The sequence below is a fragment of the Mesocricetus auratus genome, unplaced genomic scaffold (genome assembly GCF_017639785.1).
Source record: "Mesocricetus auratus isolate SY011 unplaced genomic scaffold, BCM_Maur_2.0 Super-Scaffold_100030, whole genome shotgun sequence".
Classification (NCBI taxonomy): domain Eukaryota; kingdom Metazoa; phylum Chordata; class Mammalia; order Rodentia; family Cricetidae; genus Mesocricetus; species Mesocricetus auratus.
In genome coordinates this window covers 12,874,706-12,895,946 of record NW_024429211.1, presented here as the reverse complement: position 1 = coordinate 12,895,946, position 21,241 = coordinate 12,874,706, and the positions used below count along the sequence as shown (strand labels likewise).

Here is a 21,241-nt window from a genome sequence, read left to right as displayed (position 1 = left end):
TGTCCATGACCTAATATTGTGTCTTCATCACCGCAAAGAGAGAACCTCATGTCCATCCACAGTCATTCCTCAGCCACCTGAAATTTGTCACGAGTGACCATGAATGCCCTTCATCTAATTTGGATATTTTCTATAAATTGAAACATTCAACACATGCTCCTTTATGATCGGATCTTTTCATTTCACGTAAGAATATTGGCTTTCGTGATTCATGTTGTGTTATCTATCAGCACTTCGTTTTGATTCAGTCCTGGGTATCAATCCCCTGGGTGATTATTTCCTGTTTCCTTTATATATTCACCAGGTGACCACTTCTTCACCTTTCAGGTATTATGAACACTGGGGTGTAAGTCTCTGTGTGGGTACGGGGTTTCTTTTCTCTTTGAATATATTACTATGATAGACCTCATAGTTTGAGAAATTGTCAGATTTACAAACTGGCTGAAATATTCTATACACCTACTAGCAATGTGCAACTGATTCAGTTTCTTCACCCAATTGGCCATTTATTATTTTCTGTGTTTGCAATCATAGTTGTCCTAGTGGGACATATTAGTATATCCTAATATATGCACATTTCTTCATATCTTTATTTGATATCTCTTTATCTTCTTTGAGGAAATCTCCATTTTGTTCCTTTTTCCAGTGGGATTAGCATTTTAGTATTGAGTTGTAAAAATTCTTACATCATCTAGTTCCAAACTTTTTAATACATGGCTGGAAAATACTTTATTTCCATTTGTGGAGTATGTCCTCAGCAGCATCTGAACCCTATTCCTTCTTGGTCAGTCCCGGTGAGAACCAAATGTGACACAAGGCTATTGTCAACTTGCTTCGTTGTTTAGCTTTTCTCTTCTCAATCTCTCATACCAGGTCAATAGCACTTTCTTGTCTTAATTCTCCTTGAGCCCTCTGCAACTTCTATGCCCCCTTCCCCTCCTCCCAACCCTCCCTCTTCCCTTTCCTCTTTTTACAAATGAGTATTTGTATTAGCACTTAAATTTCAGAAGCTCTGCCAGAGGCTGGGGATAATGAAGAAAAGGAGGGATATAATTTTTATCCTCAAGAAATCTGTGCTCTAGTAGAGAGGGAAGACATCCATCATATATTAATGGATGTAGAAATATAAGCATGATTAGCTCATGAAGGAGAAACGGCGTTGTGATGTGAAAATGTTACAGGGCAAATGGCGCCAGTCCAGGAAATGCAGTTTTCTTCCACTGAGGAGGTGAAGGGTTAGTTGAGATCCCAAGGACAAAAAAAATTATTTAGGTGGAATAGGAAAGTGCGTATGGGTAAGAAGGAGCTAGGACTCTTTGAAGGGGCAGACAAAGCAGTTCTGGTTGGAACATAGCAGAACCAAAGCATGCTGCACCTGATGGCTTTTGAAGACTGTTTATTTAAGAGCAGTGGGGCAGTGGTTGGGTTTCATTTGTTTTCATTTTTTTAATCAGGAATGACAGGATGACCAGATTTTATTTTCCAAAACATTTCAGTCCATGCCATGTGAAGAATGAATCGGAGAGAAAGCACTGTGGGGACCAGGAATGTGCACCTGAAGCTTAAGTGAGAGGTGTAGTGCTGTGTGAGCAACACTGTAGTGGGAATGGTCCAGAGGGGTTTTCTTGGGGGCTCTCAGGAAGGGAAAGCTACATGACTTGGGGATGTTAAAAGAGGCATCAGAAACTAGTAATGATTCCCTGCCTGTTTCTTCTGATGTTGTTGGACAATTAGAACTTGGTTGAGTCTTCCAGCCTGTAAATACTAAAAGAGAGAGATCACTTTTATTAAGTTTAACTACTGTCTGACAAGTGAGTCCAAGAGTAGGTGAAGCACCATGGATGACACAGTAGGTATCTTAAATAACTCACTCTTGGAGCACTTACTGGCAGCAGCATGCTGTGTTTTACCTTCATTAAGCAACTGAAATTTCACCACAATCCCAGGAGATAAGTCTTATTGATTCTCATTTTACCATTAGTAAATTAGATACATAGAGATTGAATAACTTGCTATATAGTGCATGCCACTAGAAACTATCAAACCCAGATCTTCAGCCTGGGGTGTATGGTTCTGGATTCTGTTTTCTGCATTCTTATATTTTGTTAGCTCTCATGAGTCTTTACATATCTTAAACCTTTGGCATTGTTTACAGCATCTTGAAAATAATTTGATTTGTTTAAGCAAAACATGTGTTTCTTGTTCCACTCAGTCAGATACATTTTTAAAGGCCCACTTATTCTGTGTATTGGGGAAGACTACAGATAATGACATATGAGAGTTCCACAGCCCTTATCCTTTGGCTAGATCCTGACTCTCCGGAAGTGTTGGAGGCCTCTGGGAGTTCAGTGGTATACAGATGGTCATTTCATCTTTGGCAAGATGAGGTCACTTCCACTTGTCATGGTTTAGCTCTGGCCATAACCTGGTGGCTTCTAATCACTGCTCAGTGCTGGGATGTTTCACCTGGTATGAATATCCTCAAATCTGAGACCCTCACTCACCCATATTTTGATTATTGGCAAGTTGCTTAATGTACTTTCCCTCTTTCCCTCATTTCCTTCATTATAACATGAGAAAATTTCTCAGGGTAGTTGGGTGAATTAAATGGTACAACACCTGTAAAATGTAACTTGGTGCTTCGCTCTCTCTTGGCTCAATACCATTACCCAAAATGTTGATACATAATTTGGGAGCTGCAAAATGTCCCACAGATATGATATGACTTTCTTCAAAGTTAACTGACATTGATGACAAAAATGTGAAATTATCGTAATGCAGTAGTGCATGGTTATTTCCACAGTGGGATAACACAAAGTGCACACTGAGATGGGTGAAACTCACATGGTCTAGAGAACAGATATAGAATTTTTTATGAAAAATGTGGGTTTGAAGTGGTATTTAAAACCAGGCAGTGCTATATTCATTCCATCCATGTAGAGGAGGGAGTATTTTGAGTCAGAAAAACAGTATGAAATGGCCTTTGAGTCAGAAAAACATGAAAAACCTAAATAGGACAGGAATGAAGTTGTATTGCCTAGACATTGCACATTGCCTGGACAGCAATGGACATTTTTCATTGAGTAAGAGTCCTCTAGGATACTGAGTGACAAGAGTGGGTAGTGAAGGCTGGACTTGACTTTGGAATGTTTGGTAACCCCCAATGTTATTCTTTTGTTTTGAGTATTCTTTGTGGTAACTTTTATTGAGACCATCCCCACTCTTGAAAGACAAGTTTACGTGTTCTGGCAATAAACATCTCTGCTGTAGAAGCAGTGACTTGTCTTTCATAAATTCTCATTCCAGGCTGTGTGTACTCCTCTTGCCGGACCACACATGCTTGTTTGTCTAAACCATTCAGCATTATACCCATCCTCATGACACCATTGCTAGCCGAGCATCCTTTGTTTTAGATGGTTGGATGGAATAAAGTCACCTACTTAAAACTGTTTCAGCTCTCTCCTGTGTTCTTTTTAGCTGCATATTGGTGTCTGATCTCCACAAAGCATTCCTATGAGCAGAGACTGTGTCTACTCATCTTAATATTACAAGTTAGATGCTAAAAATTCCTTATGGAACGAATTTACATAGGATATTGTAAATCCTGAAGTCTGTGTCTTTACCTTAGTGTTCCTAGTGACAAGTGGTATTGTGCCTACACATCCTAGATGCTTGGTGGTGTAAAATGGCATTGGACAACTGAGGGCTTATTCTCTTCCAAAGCATGTAGGGATGGCTTTTGCACAGGCTAGCAGCCTGTCCCTATGTATCTTGCCCTCTTTTCTTACTACTTGCTAACCTACACACATTTCTGTCTGACATTTCTGATTGGTCTTTAGGCCCCAAGACACAATCCATTTGGAAAAATCTGAAGGATACAGTGGACCAGATACATTTCTATATGTACTATATAGTCTTTGTAAGATTTAACCTTTCTCATGGTGAAGGCCTTGTTAAAACTTTAAAATAAAAACTAACAAAGAAAGGCATTTCAATTATCACCACATCAACTTAAAACTTCACTTAACAAACTGTATTGAATTTTTACTTCCGTTCCAATTAGTGCTATTCTTTGGGCTTTCTAACTGGAGTTTCCACTCTTTATTACAGCCTTTTTTACTTTCAGTGGCTTCACTGACTTTTCTTCTTGTGATGTTTAAGAAGTTATTGAAAAGAGCAGGTATTGAGAGAAATAAAGGACATACTTTTTCCATACTGTTTATTTACAGAGTAGTCATTTATGTAACTACACTATTTACATAACCGGTATATGTAGGGGAGAGAAACTACTTAAGAGAGCCAGCCTCAAACTGGGGCATTTTCAGTGTATACTATAGTGTAGCTCAGCCTTCTCCTGGGATTTCATACCCCAGGTGCTTCAGTAGCCATAAATGCATCCATTCTCAGTCTATAGTTTTATTCGAAGGCCTATGACAATGAGTTATTTGGAGAATTAGCCTAGTGAAAGGCCCCAGGAGCTCCTTGAATGTCATCCCCTCTCCGACTCAGTAGGCTCCATGTTAGCCTTTGGAAGTGCATGTTGGTAAATGCTCTTTGGCAGGCTATGTTATCTTGGCCTTCCTCTTTGGAATTTACTGTCTTTGTGCAGACAAGACTGTTCTCAAAAAAAAGTAAAAGGAAGGAAAAATGAAAGGTGAGGGGAAGGAAGGAGGGAGGGAGGGAGGGAGGGAGGGAGGGAGGGAGGGAGGGAGGGAAGGAGGGAGGGAGGGAGGGAGGGAGGGAGGGGAGGTGTTGGGGAGACAATGACTTCTATGCACAATGACTTTTCTATGCCTGGCATTTTCTGTCCTTGATGCACTTGAAATTTTTGTAACTCTGAAAATTGGTTATTATTATCATCCCATTTCAGGTAAGAGACCATTAGAGTTGTCAACAAATTTATGTTGTCACACAGCTGCTACACTCTGCACCAAGTCACTGGTTTTTCGGGAGTGTCTGTGCTGCACTGTCCCTGGATGCACTTAATCATCTCTGAAGAGATCTTCAGTTTCCATGATCTGGGTGAAGGTGTGCTATTGGAGACCGGCAGAGCGTGTCTGGTCTGTTTAGAATCATGTTTAGGATACATGAGAGTTGGTCCCAAAGGGGATTCACCAGTACAGATTTCATCAGCACCGTGACGGAAGGTCATCCTCTAAGACTTAGATATCACCACAGTGTAGGTAGGGTCCATGGCTTCTCTAAGACAAAGACAGGAGATCCAAAGAGGAAGTTCCTCTGTATCCCAGGCTTGCCTTAGCCACCCCTCCTAAGTGCTGGCATCGAGGGCGTGATTCACCATGCCTGGCTAGCCACTGCCGTCCTTGTTGGTGAGTTCCAGCATACTTCTGCAGTCAGTCCAGCTGTTCCTACCCTGGTAAAGACGCGTGTCCTCTCCTTCTCTCCCACCCTGTAGAGCATGATGATTGTGGCAGTGGACAGAACAAGTGTGACAAAAATGCCATCTGCACCAACACAGTCCAGGGACACAGCTGCACCTGCCAGCCGGGCTACGTGGGAAACGGCACCGTCTGCAGAGGTAGGCTGGCTGCCATGTGGGGCACCTCAGCCCGCTGCCCCACCTGCGCTTGTGGAGAATCCCGATGTCACTGTGGCAGCTGGACACAGCTGGCTAGGATTACTGGGCGTGGAAGGAAAGCCTTAGCGGATTTGGGTTGTGGGTGTGGGTCCTGCTACAGTACCACATCTGAATGGAACCCTTCAGATTTGTCTTGTAGAGCAAATTGGAACTTTTGAGGAAAGATCCAGTTCTGGTATAAATTTGGATCCATGTGAGCTGTGCTCACAGAGCAAGTGGGTATCAAACCTACTCACACTGAGGCTGCTGCCTGCTTGGCTGAGAAACTTTACACTTAAAAAATGCTGGCTTTGTGTGCATTTATGGTCGTCTTTGTATCCTTCCTTCAATCGTATAAAAACGTGGAGTCTTGCTTCTGGCTCCTCCCAGCTGGTCACACACTATCCACACACTTTCTCCCCACAAGCACATTAATTCCTGCCAGCCCTTGGGCACGGACATCCTCTAAGCTTTCATGGTCACTTCCTTTACGTCTCTACTCTGATGTCCACACATTGTAGAAGCATCATGAGGCTTCTATCAACAGTAGGCCCTTAGTGTTCGCAAGCCCCAACCTTGCTCCTCTGCTTTTCATAAACAGCCTGAATGGACACAATACGTTACATATTTGTGCTTGCCTCTGTGTTATTTGCCCTGCCAGGAAGGTGGAAGGCTGGGGTAGCAAGCACATGGCCCTATCCCTACAGCCTAACATCTAGAAAAAGAATGTGCCTGGCATACCATAGCTGTTCATTAACTGTGAGATAACCAGTCCAGTTTATCAAAGAGGAAAGAAACAACTTCCCTCCTTCTCTCCATCCCTTCCTACATCCCCTTTCTTTCCCAACTAGAAACTAAAAAGAAAGCAGAAAGGACAGACCGTTATAATCACCATGGGTAACTATAAAAATAATTTTTTTCTCACACATCTGATAAGCAGACCAAAGCACTTTAAAGCAAGCAGTTTGTGTTGCTAAATATCGTGGCATTTAGGGTTAAATGGACAGAATGCTTGCAGAGAGTTCCAAATGAGATTAGCATAACCTGACCCTAGGGTTAAGGTTCTGAGTGGGAGAGTGTTTATCTGCCTTGCCAGCCCAGCATTAGCGCCGAAATGGAAATCAGGTTTTAACTAAGCAGTTGTCAATATGTAGCTGATAGACTAAGCCTCCTTTCTTATCTGTCATTAGCTGGATAAAATCTGGTGATCCTGGAAAGCATTCTTGTCTCAGTGGCTGATAAAATTGACATTTATTTTGTAAATGCATAGCAAGTGGGAATTCTATGTCTGGACACCAAAGAGAAGAAGTGTGACAGGGCCCCAGAGGACTCATCATTTAGAAATGGAAAAAGATTGGAACCAATGCTTCAGTCCAAGTAGTACAACTTACAAGCAACATGGTTCATACAAAAGAGGCTCATAAGAATTATGAAAAGATCTAGCCTTGTCCTAGGCTGGTGTATGCTTTAATATTACTTTGATTACCAGTAACAGGTAGCAAACACAAGCCTTAGCTGTGGTTTGCAGGGCCCAGGGATAAATGAAAGTGTGGGCTTCCTTTACAAAAGCAGGCACTGACTGTTCGCTGCTGTTTCCTTGGGAATGGAGATAGTCTCTGTGTGACTGCTGACTCACAGGTTAGCTGTGGGGCTTCTCTGCAGTATGGTTTCCTCATATGGCCCCCATATCCTGACCTTGCTTAAGGCAGAGAACTTGAATCAAGCATCTCCCCTTCTCCAGATTACATATCCTAAATCCACAGCAGACAGGGAACTTCAGGATATGGTGATCTCTGAGGCAGTTCTCTGGATATCTGTTCCATGTACCAACCTGGTCCTTGATATCCAGCACCCGGGTGGGCGCTGTCATTCATATTCTGGAAATAGTACAACATATGAGCTCCACCCCAACCCTTTCAGTGTCTGCCAGTGGAGGCCTCTAAGCTACTTTTGTGGGATACAGAGGGAGAGAAGCATCCAGAGGGATTGTATTTGATCTAAAGCTCTAGATTTCCAGGACTTCCAACCCAGCCTCTGTCTTACCCAAGAGCTGGTAAGTAAGGAGAGGATACACAAACGTGTTGGGTGTATGTGATCTGGCTCTTTCTTCACCACTGTGCTAAGACTCAGTGTGTCCAGGATAACACTCATCCAGGGTCTTATTGGATCCCACCTAGAACAGATCCATGTGTGTGAGGTTATTAAGAACTTTGCAGCAGTGATTACAGAATGCCAAACCCTGAGTGTGGAGTCCATCTAGGTGATGTGTGCTTGTGAAATTGGTCCTCCATGTTGTGAACAAGAATTAATTGAAAGGAAAAAAAAAAGATTTCCCAGGAGTGTCACAGGATACAAGGGCAGAAAGGTGCCTGGATTAGGGATAACTGCTCTGAGGGGTAGGGTGCTACAAACATGTCCTGTGGCTTCCCTGTGGGTTGGTTCAGGGTTCTGTTTGTTTGTCTCGGTAGCTGGGTTTGATCCTGTGTAACGTGATGTGAGCATTCCCTTCAAGCTGACTCACAGTAGATCTGGTGTGAAAACTGTTAATTCACTGATCAATATTGAGATCTGTTGTGGTTTGAGAAGAGCCTAGAAATGGTAAGTTCCCACACTTAGTACCAATGGAAAGGAAGGCAGAGAAAGCAAGCATGTGGAAGCTGAGATGCCACTGCGAGGTTTCCTCTCCATCCTCAGGGCAGGAGGACAACCCAGATGATGATCCCATGGACACACTGGTCCCTAGCGCAGAGGGGAAGCAGGAACCAGGAGGCATAGGTCCAATAGGTTCACATCCTCTCTCCAACTCACCCGCAGGCAGGGCACATTGGGAGGGTGAGTCAAGAGGCCAGGTGGAATTACTCAGGAGAATGTCAAATGGTATGTGAGCAGCTTCTCCTGAATGCCACTGTCCCGATGATTTCCCTAAGAAATGGCAAGATGTTTGTGTCTGTGCTCTCACTGGTGTTCCGATATATATTAGATATGTCCGGCACATACGAAATGTGCCATCATTTACCTGGAACTCAGAACTAAGGAGCTAAGTGCAGGCAACTGCTACCCCCTCTGTGTCCCCGACAGTCACCCTGAAGACTACGTAAGAGGTAGTGGGAGCCACTTGCTCAAACTTGCCCGGCGTGTCAGGAGCTGATAGGTTGTGACACCTTTGTGGTATCTTTTAATGCCCATCTTTTGTCTATAGAAGTTAATTAGTTAATCTTCCCCTTCCTGAGGTTTATTTTCAGGTATCTTAGGGGACCCTTTTAGGATCCTGTACCTGAAGGTGCAGTCATTCCTGGTTACTTTTCAAGTCATGGGTGCCCATTGTGATGTCTTAGGATGGGGGGGTTATCCTTTTCTTTTTATTTGTTTGTTTGGTTTTTGTAGTCATAGCCAATCTTTATTTAGCTTAGTTTATTCAGGGAGATTTATTTTATTTTATTTTTAAATTTAAATTTAAATTAGAAACAAGGTTGCTTCACATGTCAATTCCAGGCCCCTCTCCGTTTCCCTCTCCTCCTCCCGTGCCCTCCATCCAACCCCTCCAATATCCCCTCATTTCCCCAGGGAGGGTGAGGCCGTCCATGGGGGTGTCCATAGTCTGTCATTTCATCCAGGGCAGGGCCTAGACCCTCTCCCAAGAGTCCAGGGTGAGAGTGCATCTCACATTGTTGGATGGAGTCCAAAGTCTATTTGCATACCTGGGATAAATACTGATCTAAGGTCAGTGAGGGATTATCCTTTTCTATGTCCCAAGAAACTTTCGGGACACTCCCTCAGCCTGAGCCACCGTGTATTAACACCAGTTCGTTTGGTCATCTCCTTCCTGCACACGGCTGCAACAATGCTTCGTGAAAGGGAAGTGGACTGTAATCCTTGGCGATTTCCCCAGGAGGGAACATTAGGCAAATAGTCTTTGTAATGGAATATGCACTTTGATATCTAAATGATTTTTATAAGAAAGCAAGCCTGTCTGGGATCACAAGAGTGAGGGGTCATGGAAGCTTCTTCCAGTCTGAGAAGCCATTGATTCCTGAAATAGATATGCAAACCAATCCCAGTGTGAAGCCTGGGCTGCTAATGGGTGTCTGGCTTCAAAGGAAAGCATTAGTTAGGTTCACTGTATAAATTGTAGGCACATAAGCGAGTCTCCTGAAGCTTCTAAAAACCCCACAGTTCCTGGAGGGGATGTGTCATGAGTACTTTCCCGGGAGTACTTGCTTGCATAGAGGAGCTACTTCCTAGACACACCCATTTGATAGGAAGCTGGGCACACTGTGTGCCAGGAAAGGCAGACACAGAAGGCCAGGGAAGGTCTGTCATCAAAAGAGTAATGCGACAGCTCACACTCACAACGCCACTGAGAGCTTGAATTAGAGGATATCGTACGGAAGACAGCAGACAGCAGACATCTTGCAGGTGCGGAGGGGTTCAGCAGCTCACTGGCAGTGTGAGAGGTGGGGGTTGGAATAGCAAGTTGTTACACCAAGTTATCACCGAAAATAATAAAATTGATGAACTGCCAGGCTGTGAATCAGAGAAGATGAAATCTGAGGATTTTGAAGCAAATAGCAAGGGAAATGTGAAGCCTTTGGGCAAAGGTGCATACAGCGTTCTAGACAGAGTTCTGAAAGGTGGTTAGTGCAGTGAGGAAGAACTGGGGAAGGCTTCGTTCGGGAATTCTGCAGTTAGGTTTGCAGACAGAAGGCCGGAGAGAAGGGTGAGACTGACTGGTAAGGTAGGAGGGCTCGACACAGCTAGAGACCAGCCCATTTGTCAAATCACATCCATAGCATACACAGATAAGGATGCTATGTCCTCCTCTGCTTACAGAGCTATTTCTTAGCAACTCAGGAAGGATTTTGAGAACTTAATCCCACATCTGACTGGACAGAAAACAATTAGATTAGGGATAGCCAAGGCTCAGACTCAGTGAATGAGATGACCCCTTGAAGCAAACAGCAAGTATTCTTTTTAAAATTTTTTGACTTTTGTGCGCGCGCACATGTGTGTGTGTATGTGTGTGTGTGTGTGTATGTGTGTGTGTATGTGTGTCTGTGCCTACTTATTATCTGTGTGAACACCCATTGTGCAGGCATCTGCAGAAGCCAGAGGGGGCATAGGCTTTTCTACAGTTTGGGTTACATGTGGGTGCCACTGATGTGGGTACCGGTAACCAAACCCACGTCCTTGGCATGAGTAGCAAGTGCTTTCAACTGTGGAGCCACTTCTCTAGGCCCATGTTTGTGTTATAACCACCAGAGCCACCTAAAACCTCCTATGCATGGAGGTTAGTACAGAAGGACCCCCTTCCATGACAGCTTAAGCATCTCCCGAGTTGCCTATGGATGCTCTCGAGTCAATCAGGTTGCTGTGAGGAACGTGACTCTCAAAAAATGTAGGGCCATTAAGAAATTTGGCTATAACTCATTTGTAAAAAGAGAAAGCTGATGTAAATGCTGATGAAGAGAACTCCGGTTCAATTAAGCTCAACAAGTCAGAGAACATGCATAACACGGGACATGAATTTGAACATACAGAGGTAGGAAATTACTTGTCGGGAACATGTAGACCCAAAACATGCTTAAGCATGCGTATACCTGAGAAGTGGTTTTCAGAGCATTAGATATATCTGTCTGTCTATCCAACAGTCTCTATCCATCCATTAAACTTTCTCCATTTTTCTTCCTAAAAACTGTTTCTTATCAAAGGCAGCCTGAACTCTAACATGACCCCTTTCCCTGTGAAACCCAGCCCCTTCTGGACACTTCGAGCCTCCTCTGCCAGTACGTAGTCTTATCCTCCTAAGTAACACATGCCACACATTTTGATGTTTAGGGATCATTGTTGAAACTTTCCATGGTACATTTACAAATAGCAGCTGTCTGTGAATAACCATACCACAGAAATAAAAATGGAGGTAGGGGAGGGGATTGTATTTTTAAAAAAAATCATCCAACCCAAACAGTTTCCTCACGTCTTCCTGTAAGTCTGTCTCCAACTGGCTGATAGGGTCATCTCCCACTAGATTGCTTAGAAGGGAGATCTAAATGTTATCTTTGGCTTCTTGTCTTCATGTTGGAAACCACTCCATCAGCAAATGCGTCATCTGTCCTTTACCCGCGACACAGTAGTTTCTTCCCACTGAATACCTCGGCCTTAGCTTAAGCCACACTCATCTCTCCACTGGTGCATGCACTAGAAAAAAATTACAGCTAGAATTTTGAAAACTACAGACATGATTGCAAGGATCATATACAGTAACTTCCATTTTTCCTCCCAGATTGAATAGTGGAGAGGTAGGGTTGATGCGGAAATCACTGAGAAGAGGAGGCACTTCAAGAAACAAGCAGCCACCGCAGCGAGAGGCAGGCCAGGGAAGGACAGAATTAGCCCGTGGGTCTAGAGTGAAATAGAAAACCCAAATGTAACCATTACCCTTCTTTCTTGAGATTATAGAATTCCCAGGAAAATACGGCCTTTGCTGGAGGGGCCAGCATAAGACTAAATGCTCTGAAGGTGGGTAATGGAGCTGTTGGGCGAGACCTTCCTCACACACAGCTCTGTGTGGTAGGCCCGTGACTTCATCGGGCTCTCCAAGTAGATGTCCCTCACGTGGCAGCGCGTGCTCTTTCTTGCAGAGACCATAAAAGCTGAAGCAGCCATTCTCTGACTGCTCCTTCTTGAAAGCTGGGAAGGTATAAGAGGCCTTCTGTTCCCCCTGCCCCAGCCTGCACTACTGTTACTTGTGGAAGTGGATTGGTGGTGATTGTAGTAAGTAGTATTGGAACCAGTTAAAACTGGTTTTGCAAACTTCCTGTCAAACGAAGACTTGTCACAAAATTTATCAGCAAGTAACTTGTTATGGTCCTAAATGGGGAAGTATTTTATAATACTGATTTAACTCAGAGAGAAGGGAAAGCCTCTAAGCCCAGAAACGGTTATGATGTGTGATATTTCAGTAATACATCCTTTGAAAATGTATCTGGAACTAGAAGATAGAACCAATTTTCTTGCACTTGGTTACTGAGAGGCATTGATACCTGTATGTTTGATAAAGGGCTGTGGGCTCCTGGAAGCTATGTTGCCTTTTGAGAACAAGAAAGAGGGCATTGATAGAGAGGGGGACAGAAGTACACTGCGGTGACAAAAGCCTGCTTCATTGGTTGTGTTGTTAAGGTAAATAATTCAGTATTTCTTTTTTTTCAGCACTATAAGATAGTAATTTTGTGTCAATGATTTCTTTTTTATTAATTTTTTTTGGTTTTCGAGACAGGGTTTCTCTGTATTGTCTTGGAAGCTGTCCTGGAACTCGCTTTGTAGACCAGGCTGGCCTTGAACTCACAGAGATCCACCTGTCTCTGCCTCCCGAGTGCTGGGATTAAAGGCGTGCGCCACCAACGCCCAGCTTTATTAATTTTTTAAATTAAATAAATCTTACTTTACATACCAAGCCCAGTTCCCTCTCTCTTTTATCCTCCCTCTTCCCTGACCTCCTCCTCATGCCCCCCCCATCTACTCCTCAGAGAGGATGAGGCCTGTACTACTTAGTGATGTCAGTACTTACCATTTAATGCTTGCACTCTACTACACAGTGGCTGAGTCCCCCAAGGCTTCAAGGAAGCTTGCTAAGCTGAGTCTCAGGGTGTATGGAAATAAGACGCTGACAGGCACTGATTCTTTCCAGAGCTGTGGTTGCACTTGAGTGAATTTCACAGGTGTTTGTACTCCAGTTGTCCCAGCACAAAAGATCCACAAGATTAGCAGAGCAATATAAATACCCATCAGTCCACTTGATTTTAAACAGGCAACTAAGCATTGACTCTCTACTGAGCCATCAGGACAAGGCTACCTTTCTTTCCTAAGTAACAATTTCTGAAGGACCAAGACTTTCCTGAGGCGGCATCGTAGGAAATGTCGTAGCCAGTCTCTAGGCTCAAGTGCTGCATTGTGAATGTGGTCAGCAAGCAATTGTTGGCAAAATATTCAAATTACTCAGGCACTGGAGCCGGCGGGGAGGGTCACTAAGTTGTTAAGAGTGCCTACAGCTGCTTTTGAGGAGGACTGAGTTCAGTTCCTCACCACAAGTATGAGGGGCTCATAATCTTCATAATCTTCTGTAACTTGAGCTTCAGAACATCCTCTGGCTTCTCCTAAGCTCCACGATACGCACACTAGCATGCACACACTCATTCCACAACTCTGTACTTGTAATTAAAAATAATAGGAAGAAATCGTAGAGAAGCAGCCACTCTTGAATGCCATTGAAGGACAGTTGTGTATAGAGAGTGAAAATACTGCTTTGTTTTGACCGTGTGTAAGGCAAGATTATCTTAAAAAGTTCTGTTACACCCCCCACACACACATACATACTTTTTGGTGTGAGTGCATGCCTGTGTGTGTGTATTCGTGCATGTGTGTGTGTGTGTGTGTGTGTGTATTCGTGCATGTGTGTGTGTGTGTGTATTCGTGCATGTGTGTGTGTGTGTGTGTGTGTGTGTGTGTGTGTGTGTGTGTGGTGAGAGATCCTCCCAGTCTCACCTGTGGTGCTGACTGTGCCCATTTGGGCGTGGTCACAGGTGTGTACCTGAGTGTGTATTTGGTCTGGGGTCCAGGACAGGCTCGCTTTCTTTGTTCCAGTCAGGTCAAGGAGAGCAGCTGGGTGTGAATCCTTGGAGCTGGAATTTGCAGAAAATCAGTTTCTTATGTAAGTTATTTCTCCCTGGAATAAAATTAATCTATATTTAACCTAGTCCCGTGTATCTTAATCTACACATCTACGTGTGTGTGTGTGTGTGTGTGTGTGTGTGTGTGTATTTGAGACAGGATATTTCTATAGAGCCCTGGCTGTCCTGGAACTTGCTATGTAGATATTAGACTGGACTTGCATTCACAGAAATCCATCTTCATCTGCCTCTGCCTCTTGAGTGCTGAATTAAAGGCATGCACCAGCACACCTTACCTTGGCTGACCTATTAGCTTTTAGTGACTACACAAATGGCTATGTCCTCCCTTGCTTCATAGACACACACTCTGTTCTAATGCTAGATATGGCATGGGTATGGGTAGCATGGGTATGGGTAGCATGGGTATGGGTAGCATGGGTATGGGTAGGGTTCTATCAAACTCAGTGTGAGCCAGCCAGACAGGAATTACCTTCAGGTCTGGCCCATAAACCACCTGGGTATGAGCTGCTGCCGCCTATCTGTTGCTGGAGATAGGCAGATGCTGGAAACAACAGATAGATGAGCTCCCTTGGAAAGACACTGGGCAGCCACAGTGGTGAACAATGGCAACCACAAGAACAGGTAACTGGGCATCTGTTAGAGCTCTACCCATCATTTTATTACTTCATACAGGCAGATTCACACATGCTGCCCTATCTAATACTGCATCATGTTGGACCTCTGAGTTCAAGGTCAGGAATATGGGCTGAATGCTGTTGCTGGGGCTGCCTGCATCTTATACTTCTTGCTTATTATTTTAGCTGCTTCTTTTGATTCAGATCTCTATACAGGCAGCAAAGCGTGGTGATAGAATTATTATAAAAGTGTCTCTTACATTCTGGGAGGCAGAGACTTCTTCAGAACCTCAAAGACTGCTCTCCTATTGTATACTCAGCTTTGTTTAACCTGCCTTTAAGAGAACAATGTGACGCCAACCTTCCTTGCCTTGATCTCTGTTTCAGACTTTACAATCTAAGATAATGCATAGCTTTAATCTTAAGTCATGTATTTTTCCCTGCCCCTTGACCCATAAGTAATGCATCTGTGTTTGTGTATTGCGGTTAATAAGAGCAAATTCGTTAAAAGCAATCTCATAAAACAAATGTCCACCATAAATACTAGAAGCAGCATATGGATATCATTTGATAGCTTCTGTTTGTTTCTTATTTGGGTCAGGTGGGTTCAGTTGGAGTCAGTAACTTAATCCTTTGTGAAACTTGATTAAAGATTTCTATGAAGTATCCCTTCCCAATATAGTGTTTTCTGTGTCGTCCAATAAAAGAGAGAGCAAAGCCCGTTGTTGGAGACAGTATTCAGGCAGGCACAGATTCTGAATCATACAACAGACAAAGTACAGACAAGCTAGAAACCACAAGCTGTAGAAAGATTGAAGACACAGGGAGAGAATTCAAATCTGAGTTCACTCTTGGTGACACTGCAGTCAGGAAGAAGTCTTTGATTTCTTGTTTTTATATGACACCAGCAAATATTGGTGACTCTGCTTTTATCACCAACTCATTTAACCAAATGCAGTACAGGACACATTAGAAGATATTTACAAATAGTATGCAATTCCAAACATAATCCCGGAGCCCTGGTCAGTGCTCTCCCTCTTTGGTAGAAGAGTTGTGGGAAGGATAATTAAGACTCATCATTACACCTTGTAGGGTGCATATGCCTGCCTTCAAGCTTCTGCTTCATTCAATCCCAAACATCTTCTTGAATTGCTTTATGTCAACTCAGAGCATGTTCTGTTTGCTTTGTGGAATAGAGTTAGCTACGTTTGTGGCAGCATTCTCCAGGCCCTGTTAACTGTCACTTACTACTCTATTCTGGAAACAGAGACATCTTCCAACTCAACAGTGTCTGCTTCTGATGTTTCTATCAAATCTTCTCATTTAAAGAGAGCTCTGCTTTCTAGGGCATTTGAGTTGTCCTTTGACTTCTGAGCAAGATCAGTCAATGAATTTTTGTTATTTCCTCACCTATTTGTAGATTTGGTGATGTTTTGGGTTTCTTTTCTTTGCATTGTCAACTCCTTTCTGAAACAATGTTTGGTAGTGCAGCATGTGTGTGAATCTGCCTGTATCCATTAAGGAAACGATGGTTAGAACTCTAATGCATTCCCAGGTACCTGTTCTTGGGGTTGCCATTGTTCACCACTGTGGCTGCTGTGTGTCTTCCCAAGGGAGCTCACCTATCTGTAGTTTTCAGAATCTGCATCTCTCCAGCAGCAGACAGGCGGCAGCAGGTCATGCCCGGGTATTTTGTGGCCCAGACCCAAAGGTGGCACTTGTCTTTGGCTCCCACTGGATTTGGTAGAAGCCTATCCATGTCGTATCTAGCATTAAAGCAGAGTGTCTGTGTTCTGTGAAGAAGAGGGAGGGCACAGCCATTTGTAGGCACGAGTAGTTTCTGCTGAACTCTCCTGTCAGTGAAGTTTATGTGAATAAATGCACAATCTGTGCCAGTGTGAATTTCTAAAGCCGTTCACCCTGGCATGTTGTGATGATCATTTGTTGGTCCTCGAGTAAGGAAGACATATCCAGGGTTGGACGATGGCTCTTGTTGGGAGTACCACGTCATCGCTACTTGTATCAGGCTTCAATCAAATTAATGCAGTTCAGTCTTTGCCAAAGCTCCTAATCTTCCCGGTTTTAAGGTAAAGTGAAAAACGCTCTGTGGGTCACTTGAAAGTGAAGTACTCTGAATCATTAAATACCTCTCGAGTAGAACTGCAGGTGGCATAGAAGAGTCACCAGAGCCCTCTACTCACCAGCATTGCTTATTTGCATACCTGACTGCTATTGGTTAGTACAGTACCTGCTTTCCCATGCTTCCTGACCATCTATTCCTTGGCGAATCTGCCATTTTCAAACTTGCAATAAATAACTGGTATGCTGGTTATTTTTCATTGCATTCTTAGATAGCCCAATTCATTTGTGTTGATCACATGTTTATTTTATTTTAATCAGTTATTATTGTTAATTATTTGACCATTGGAGAAAGAGTCTATCTAGACAAGCTTCTCTCCAATTCACGATCTCTTCAGTCCTGGGACTATAGATTTGTGTGACCCTAAATCTGGTGACCTCAGTTTTCAGTGAGACAGTTTTAAAGCTTCTAGTCACGGATATGGCAAAAAGAAACAAGAACTTGTTAAAATGTATTTTAGCTACGTGTTTTGATTTTGGAATAATAAGCTAACAAATTTTTGAAAGAACATATTCGATAAGATAGATACTTTGCTTAATTAGTGGATGAACATGAGGAAGAAATTATTTATAACTCTCAACGATAGGGTAGTTTTACCGATACAAAGTGGTGAGGTAAGAAGATGGTTTGATTCAGTCTCCTAGTTTCAGTTTAGACAATTTTAGAGGTTTAAGCTGCAGTTCCTTTGTTCTACAGTTGTAAAAAAATTAAACCCTGATACCTTTAAAATTTTCATTTTATTAGTTTTAAAATAACATTTATGTAAATGTGTTTAGGTATGGGCATGTGTATATGAGTGCAGGTGGGTGTCTTCAGAGGCCAGAGGCATCAGATGGCCCTGGAACTGGGCATCAGGGTATTGTGAGCCTCTGATATGGATACTGGGGACTGAACTCAGGCATTCTGCAAGAGCCATCTATGCTCAAGTCCACTTACCTATCTCCCCAGCCCAAACCGTGGTATCTTGAACTACATTACTTCTTTGAAGTGTATATTTATGGCTGACCTGGAAAATGTAGTGTACTCAGTTGAAGAGAATTTGCTTTATGGCATCACGGAGCCATACCATATCACTCAGACAAGGGGGAAGAGGGAAGTCTCAAGAGCAGCTTCATCCAAGAGAGGTGTAACATGAGGCACACATGCAAGGTTGAAGTTTTCTGGAAGTTTCCTTAACCAAGATAAGAAGCAAGAAGCATGACACTTCTCAGTGCACACTCGACCAGGTGTAAGTACTCTATCACTGATACAGTAGCTTTGTCACAACCAGGGTAGGATTCCATCAGTGACAGGAGGACACAGTATGCTTGCTGGTCTGCACGTCTAGGTTATGTAAAGGGAATTTCTAAAGAGGTCACGGTGTCCTTCAAAAATAGGGGCTGGAACTGCCTATGAATCCTTTTGTGTTGAGAGCTCAGCCCTGGCTTTCAGTCAAGTACAGCACTGTAGCATTTATTAAACAGACAGGTGGCTGGAATCCATGTACCAGTGGCTGAACCATCTCATTTCTCCTGCAGTGCAACCTTTCCTGTCTCCGGGTGGAATTTCGCCACAAGGTCAGATATTGAGCAGGATGAGCAGCATTCTTCAAAGCCCCAATTATGCTAAAATAAGAGGGTGTGGAAGGAGAGGGGAAAGGAGTCCTTAGCGTGCACTGTTGCTATACTTCATGATCAGTTTCACATTAAAGACAAGTCATAAGGGAGCAAGCGAAATGGGTTCCTAACGACCAGCTCATGGGGACAGTGTCTGTCACTTTAAACAGGAAAGCCATTACCCAGCAGAGAGCCTTAGCATTCTCAAGGCTAGGATACATGGCAATATGTGGGTAATTTTTTTTTGGCATGCTTTAGGACATCACTTACTGGGATCAGTTCTGAATTTCCAGATAATAAAACTTTATTAATGTAGACTCTGATAGTTTGGATTTCATACTATTTTATGGAAATTGAGTTGTTAGAGATGAACCCCTAGGCACAATACACCAAACAGATTTTGGATCTGACACTCTTGGAATTAAATCTCAATTCCAATGTATGTCATATCATCAAGGCACCTTTTTTCTCTTTTCTGAGTTTGCTTTCTTGCCCAAGGAATGTGGAAGAAATAACACTAATTCATAAAGGCCATAGACATAATCACCCATCCTTCTGAGTCCACAGGCAGGAAGATGACACAGCAATGAAGATCATGACTTCTGGAGCTTGCCTGTTTGGTTAGAAGTTTGCTCAGCCTCTTTTCTGTTGCTATAACAAAATGCACAAGACATAATATTTTTAATTACCAACTCAGGTTATATATAAATATATACAATACTTTTATATATGTAAATATGTATTTATGTTACAAATTATGCATCTTTTATCCATGATGTTGGAATGGCAGTATATTGTAGACAGCATCAGGGTCTGAGTTAAGTGCACAGCCTAGTCACAAGACTTTTTCTTTTAATATTAATTTATTTTAGGTGTTTGCATGCTTTGGCTTCATCTTGGGGTTTCTATTGCTATAAAGAGACACCATGACCACAGTAACTCTTATAAAAGACAACCTTTAATTGGGGGCTGTTTTACAGTATAGTCCATTATCAGAGGTTGAGTTCGTTGTTGTCATGGCAAGAAGCATGCTGGCACGCAGGCAGACATGCTGCTGGAGAAGGAGCTGAGGGTTGTATATCTTGATCTGCAGGCAGCAGAAGTGAAGACTGTGTGCCATACTGGGTATAGCTTGAGCATGAGACCTCAAAGCCCACCCCACAGTGACACACTTTCTCCAATAAGGTCAAACCTACTCTAGCAAGGCCACGCCTCTTAATAGTGCTACTCCCTATGGACTTACGGGGGACAATTTCTTTCCAACCCTCACATTCTCTGTCTGTACTTATACATATTTGGATATGTTCCTGGTGCCTACACAAGTCAGAAGACATCTGGAGTGACAGATAGTTGTGAACCACCATGTGGGTGGTAGGAAATGAGCCTTGGCCCTCTGAAAGAGCAAGTGCTCTTAACCACAGAGCCGTCTCTCCAGTCCTTACATATACTTAGGATTTTTGAGATAACAGCAACAGTTAAGGCCCCATGTTCTCTAGGACCAATGGAGCTTCCCTGAAAGTCAACACATATGTAGATATAGCATCAGACAAATATACAATTGATGATTCTTAGAGCCAGTTCTGAAAATATAAATCCATAATATATGTATATATATATATATGTATATACATATGTATCATCAGTCAACCTACCAACAAAAGCAAGAAATGTATTCATTATGTAGAATGAAGGGCATTTTAATCCAGTAGCCCATTCAGCCCTCCCCTGTCAAGAGCAACACTGCTTCTGTTGCAACAGGCTGGCATTATCTTTACTGGGCAGGAAACATAGGAAGAAATGATCAAAGACTAAAGGAGTTGTATACTACTAAGGCCTTTCCTTTCTGGTGAGTAAATTCAGCATCCTGAGAATCAGCAATTGATAATTGTGGTTTAGAAGCATGTTGAAAGCAAGAGAAAAATGTGTCAAGGTGACAGATTGTTTCTGGGTGAAGAGGTCCTATGAGTCAGAGGCACTCAGTGACCAAGCAGATTTCTGGCTTGAGGTGATCTCTTCGAACATCTGGTTCAGAGCAATATTCTGGAATATGCTCAAGGGGACAGAGTATCTGAACTGTTCCTGTTATCTCCTCATGCTTGAAAAACAGGGACACTTTGAGGTTATTTTATATGTTCAATCTTACTTTTGAAACAATGGAAAAACTCTCAGTAAGTGGGGAATCATGGAGAAAGACAAGAATTGTTGGGATGTTTGTGTTAGCTTGGCTTCATTGTGACAAAATACCCAAGATTACCAATTTACAAAGAGAAAAGGCTTTGGGAGTTCACAATGCTGGCGGTTTCAATCCAGCTGGACTAATAGCAATGGCAGTTTATCATGGAAGCGGCATGCAGTGGAGGAGTTAGAGCAGCCATTCATATCAGGGATTGGATTCTGCAGCATCGAGGTTCTTCATGGCAGGAGCATGGAGCAGAAGACCAGGGGAAAGATTCACATCCAGGGTTTGCTCTAATAGAGCAGATAGGTAGATAGAGAGGTAGACAGACAGACAGACAGAGAGGGGGAGCCCAACATAGTGGCACACACCTTTAAGCCCCTCCATTCACAATGCTTCCAAGAGTGGGTAAAGGAGATATTAATGATTTCATTGGGAGTTCCAGATGGGACAA

At 43.0% G+C, this 21,241-nt stretch overlaps 1 protein-coding gene across 3 annotated transcripts in view; it reads left to right on the top strand.

The window, feature by feature from the left end:
• Positions 1-21,241, top strand: part of Nell1 (neural EGFL like 1) — an 846,684-nt gene that overhangs the window by 509,750 nt on the left and 315,693 nt on the right. For all 3 annotated transcript variants that reach the window (XM_040733293.1, XM_040733292.1, XM_040733294.1), the window contains one exon: positions 5,417-5,539. In XM_040733293.1, the coding sequence (XP_040589227.1) occupies positions 5,417-5,539 (123 nt within the window). The remainder of the gene's footprint in view (positions 1-5,416; positions 5,540-21,241) is intronic.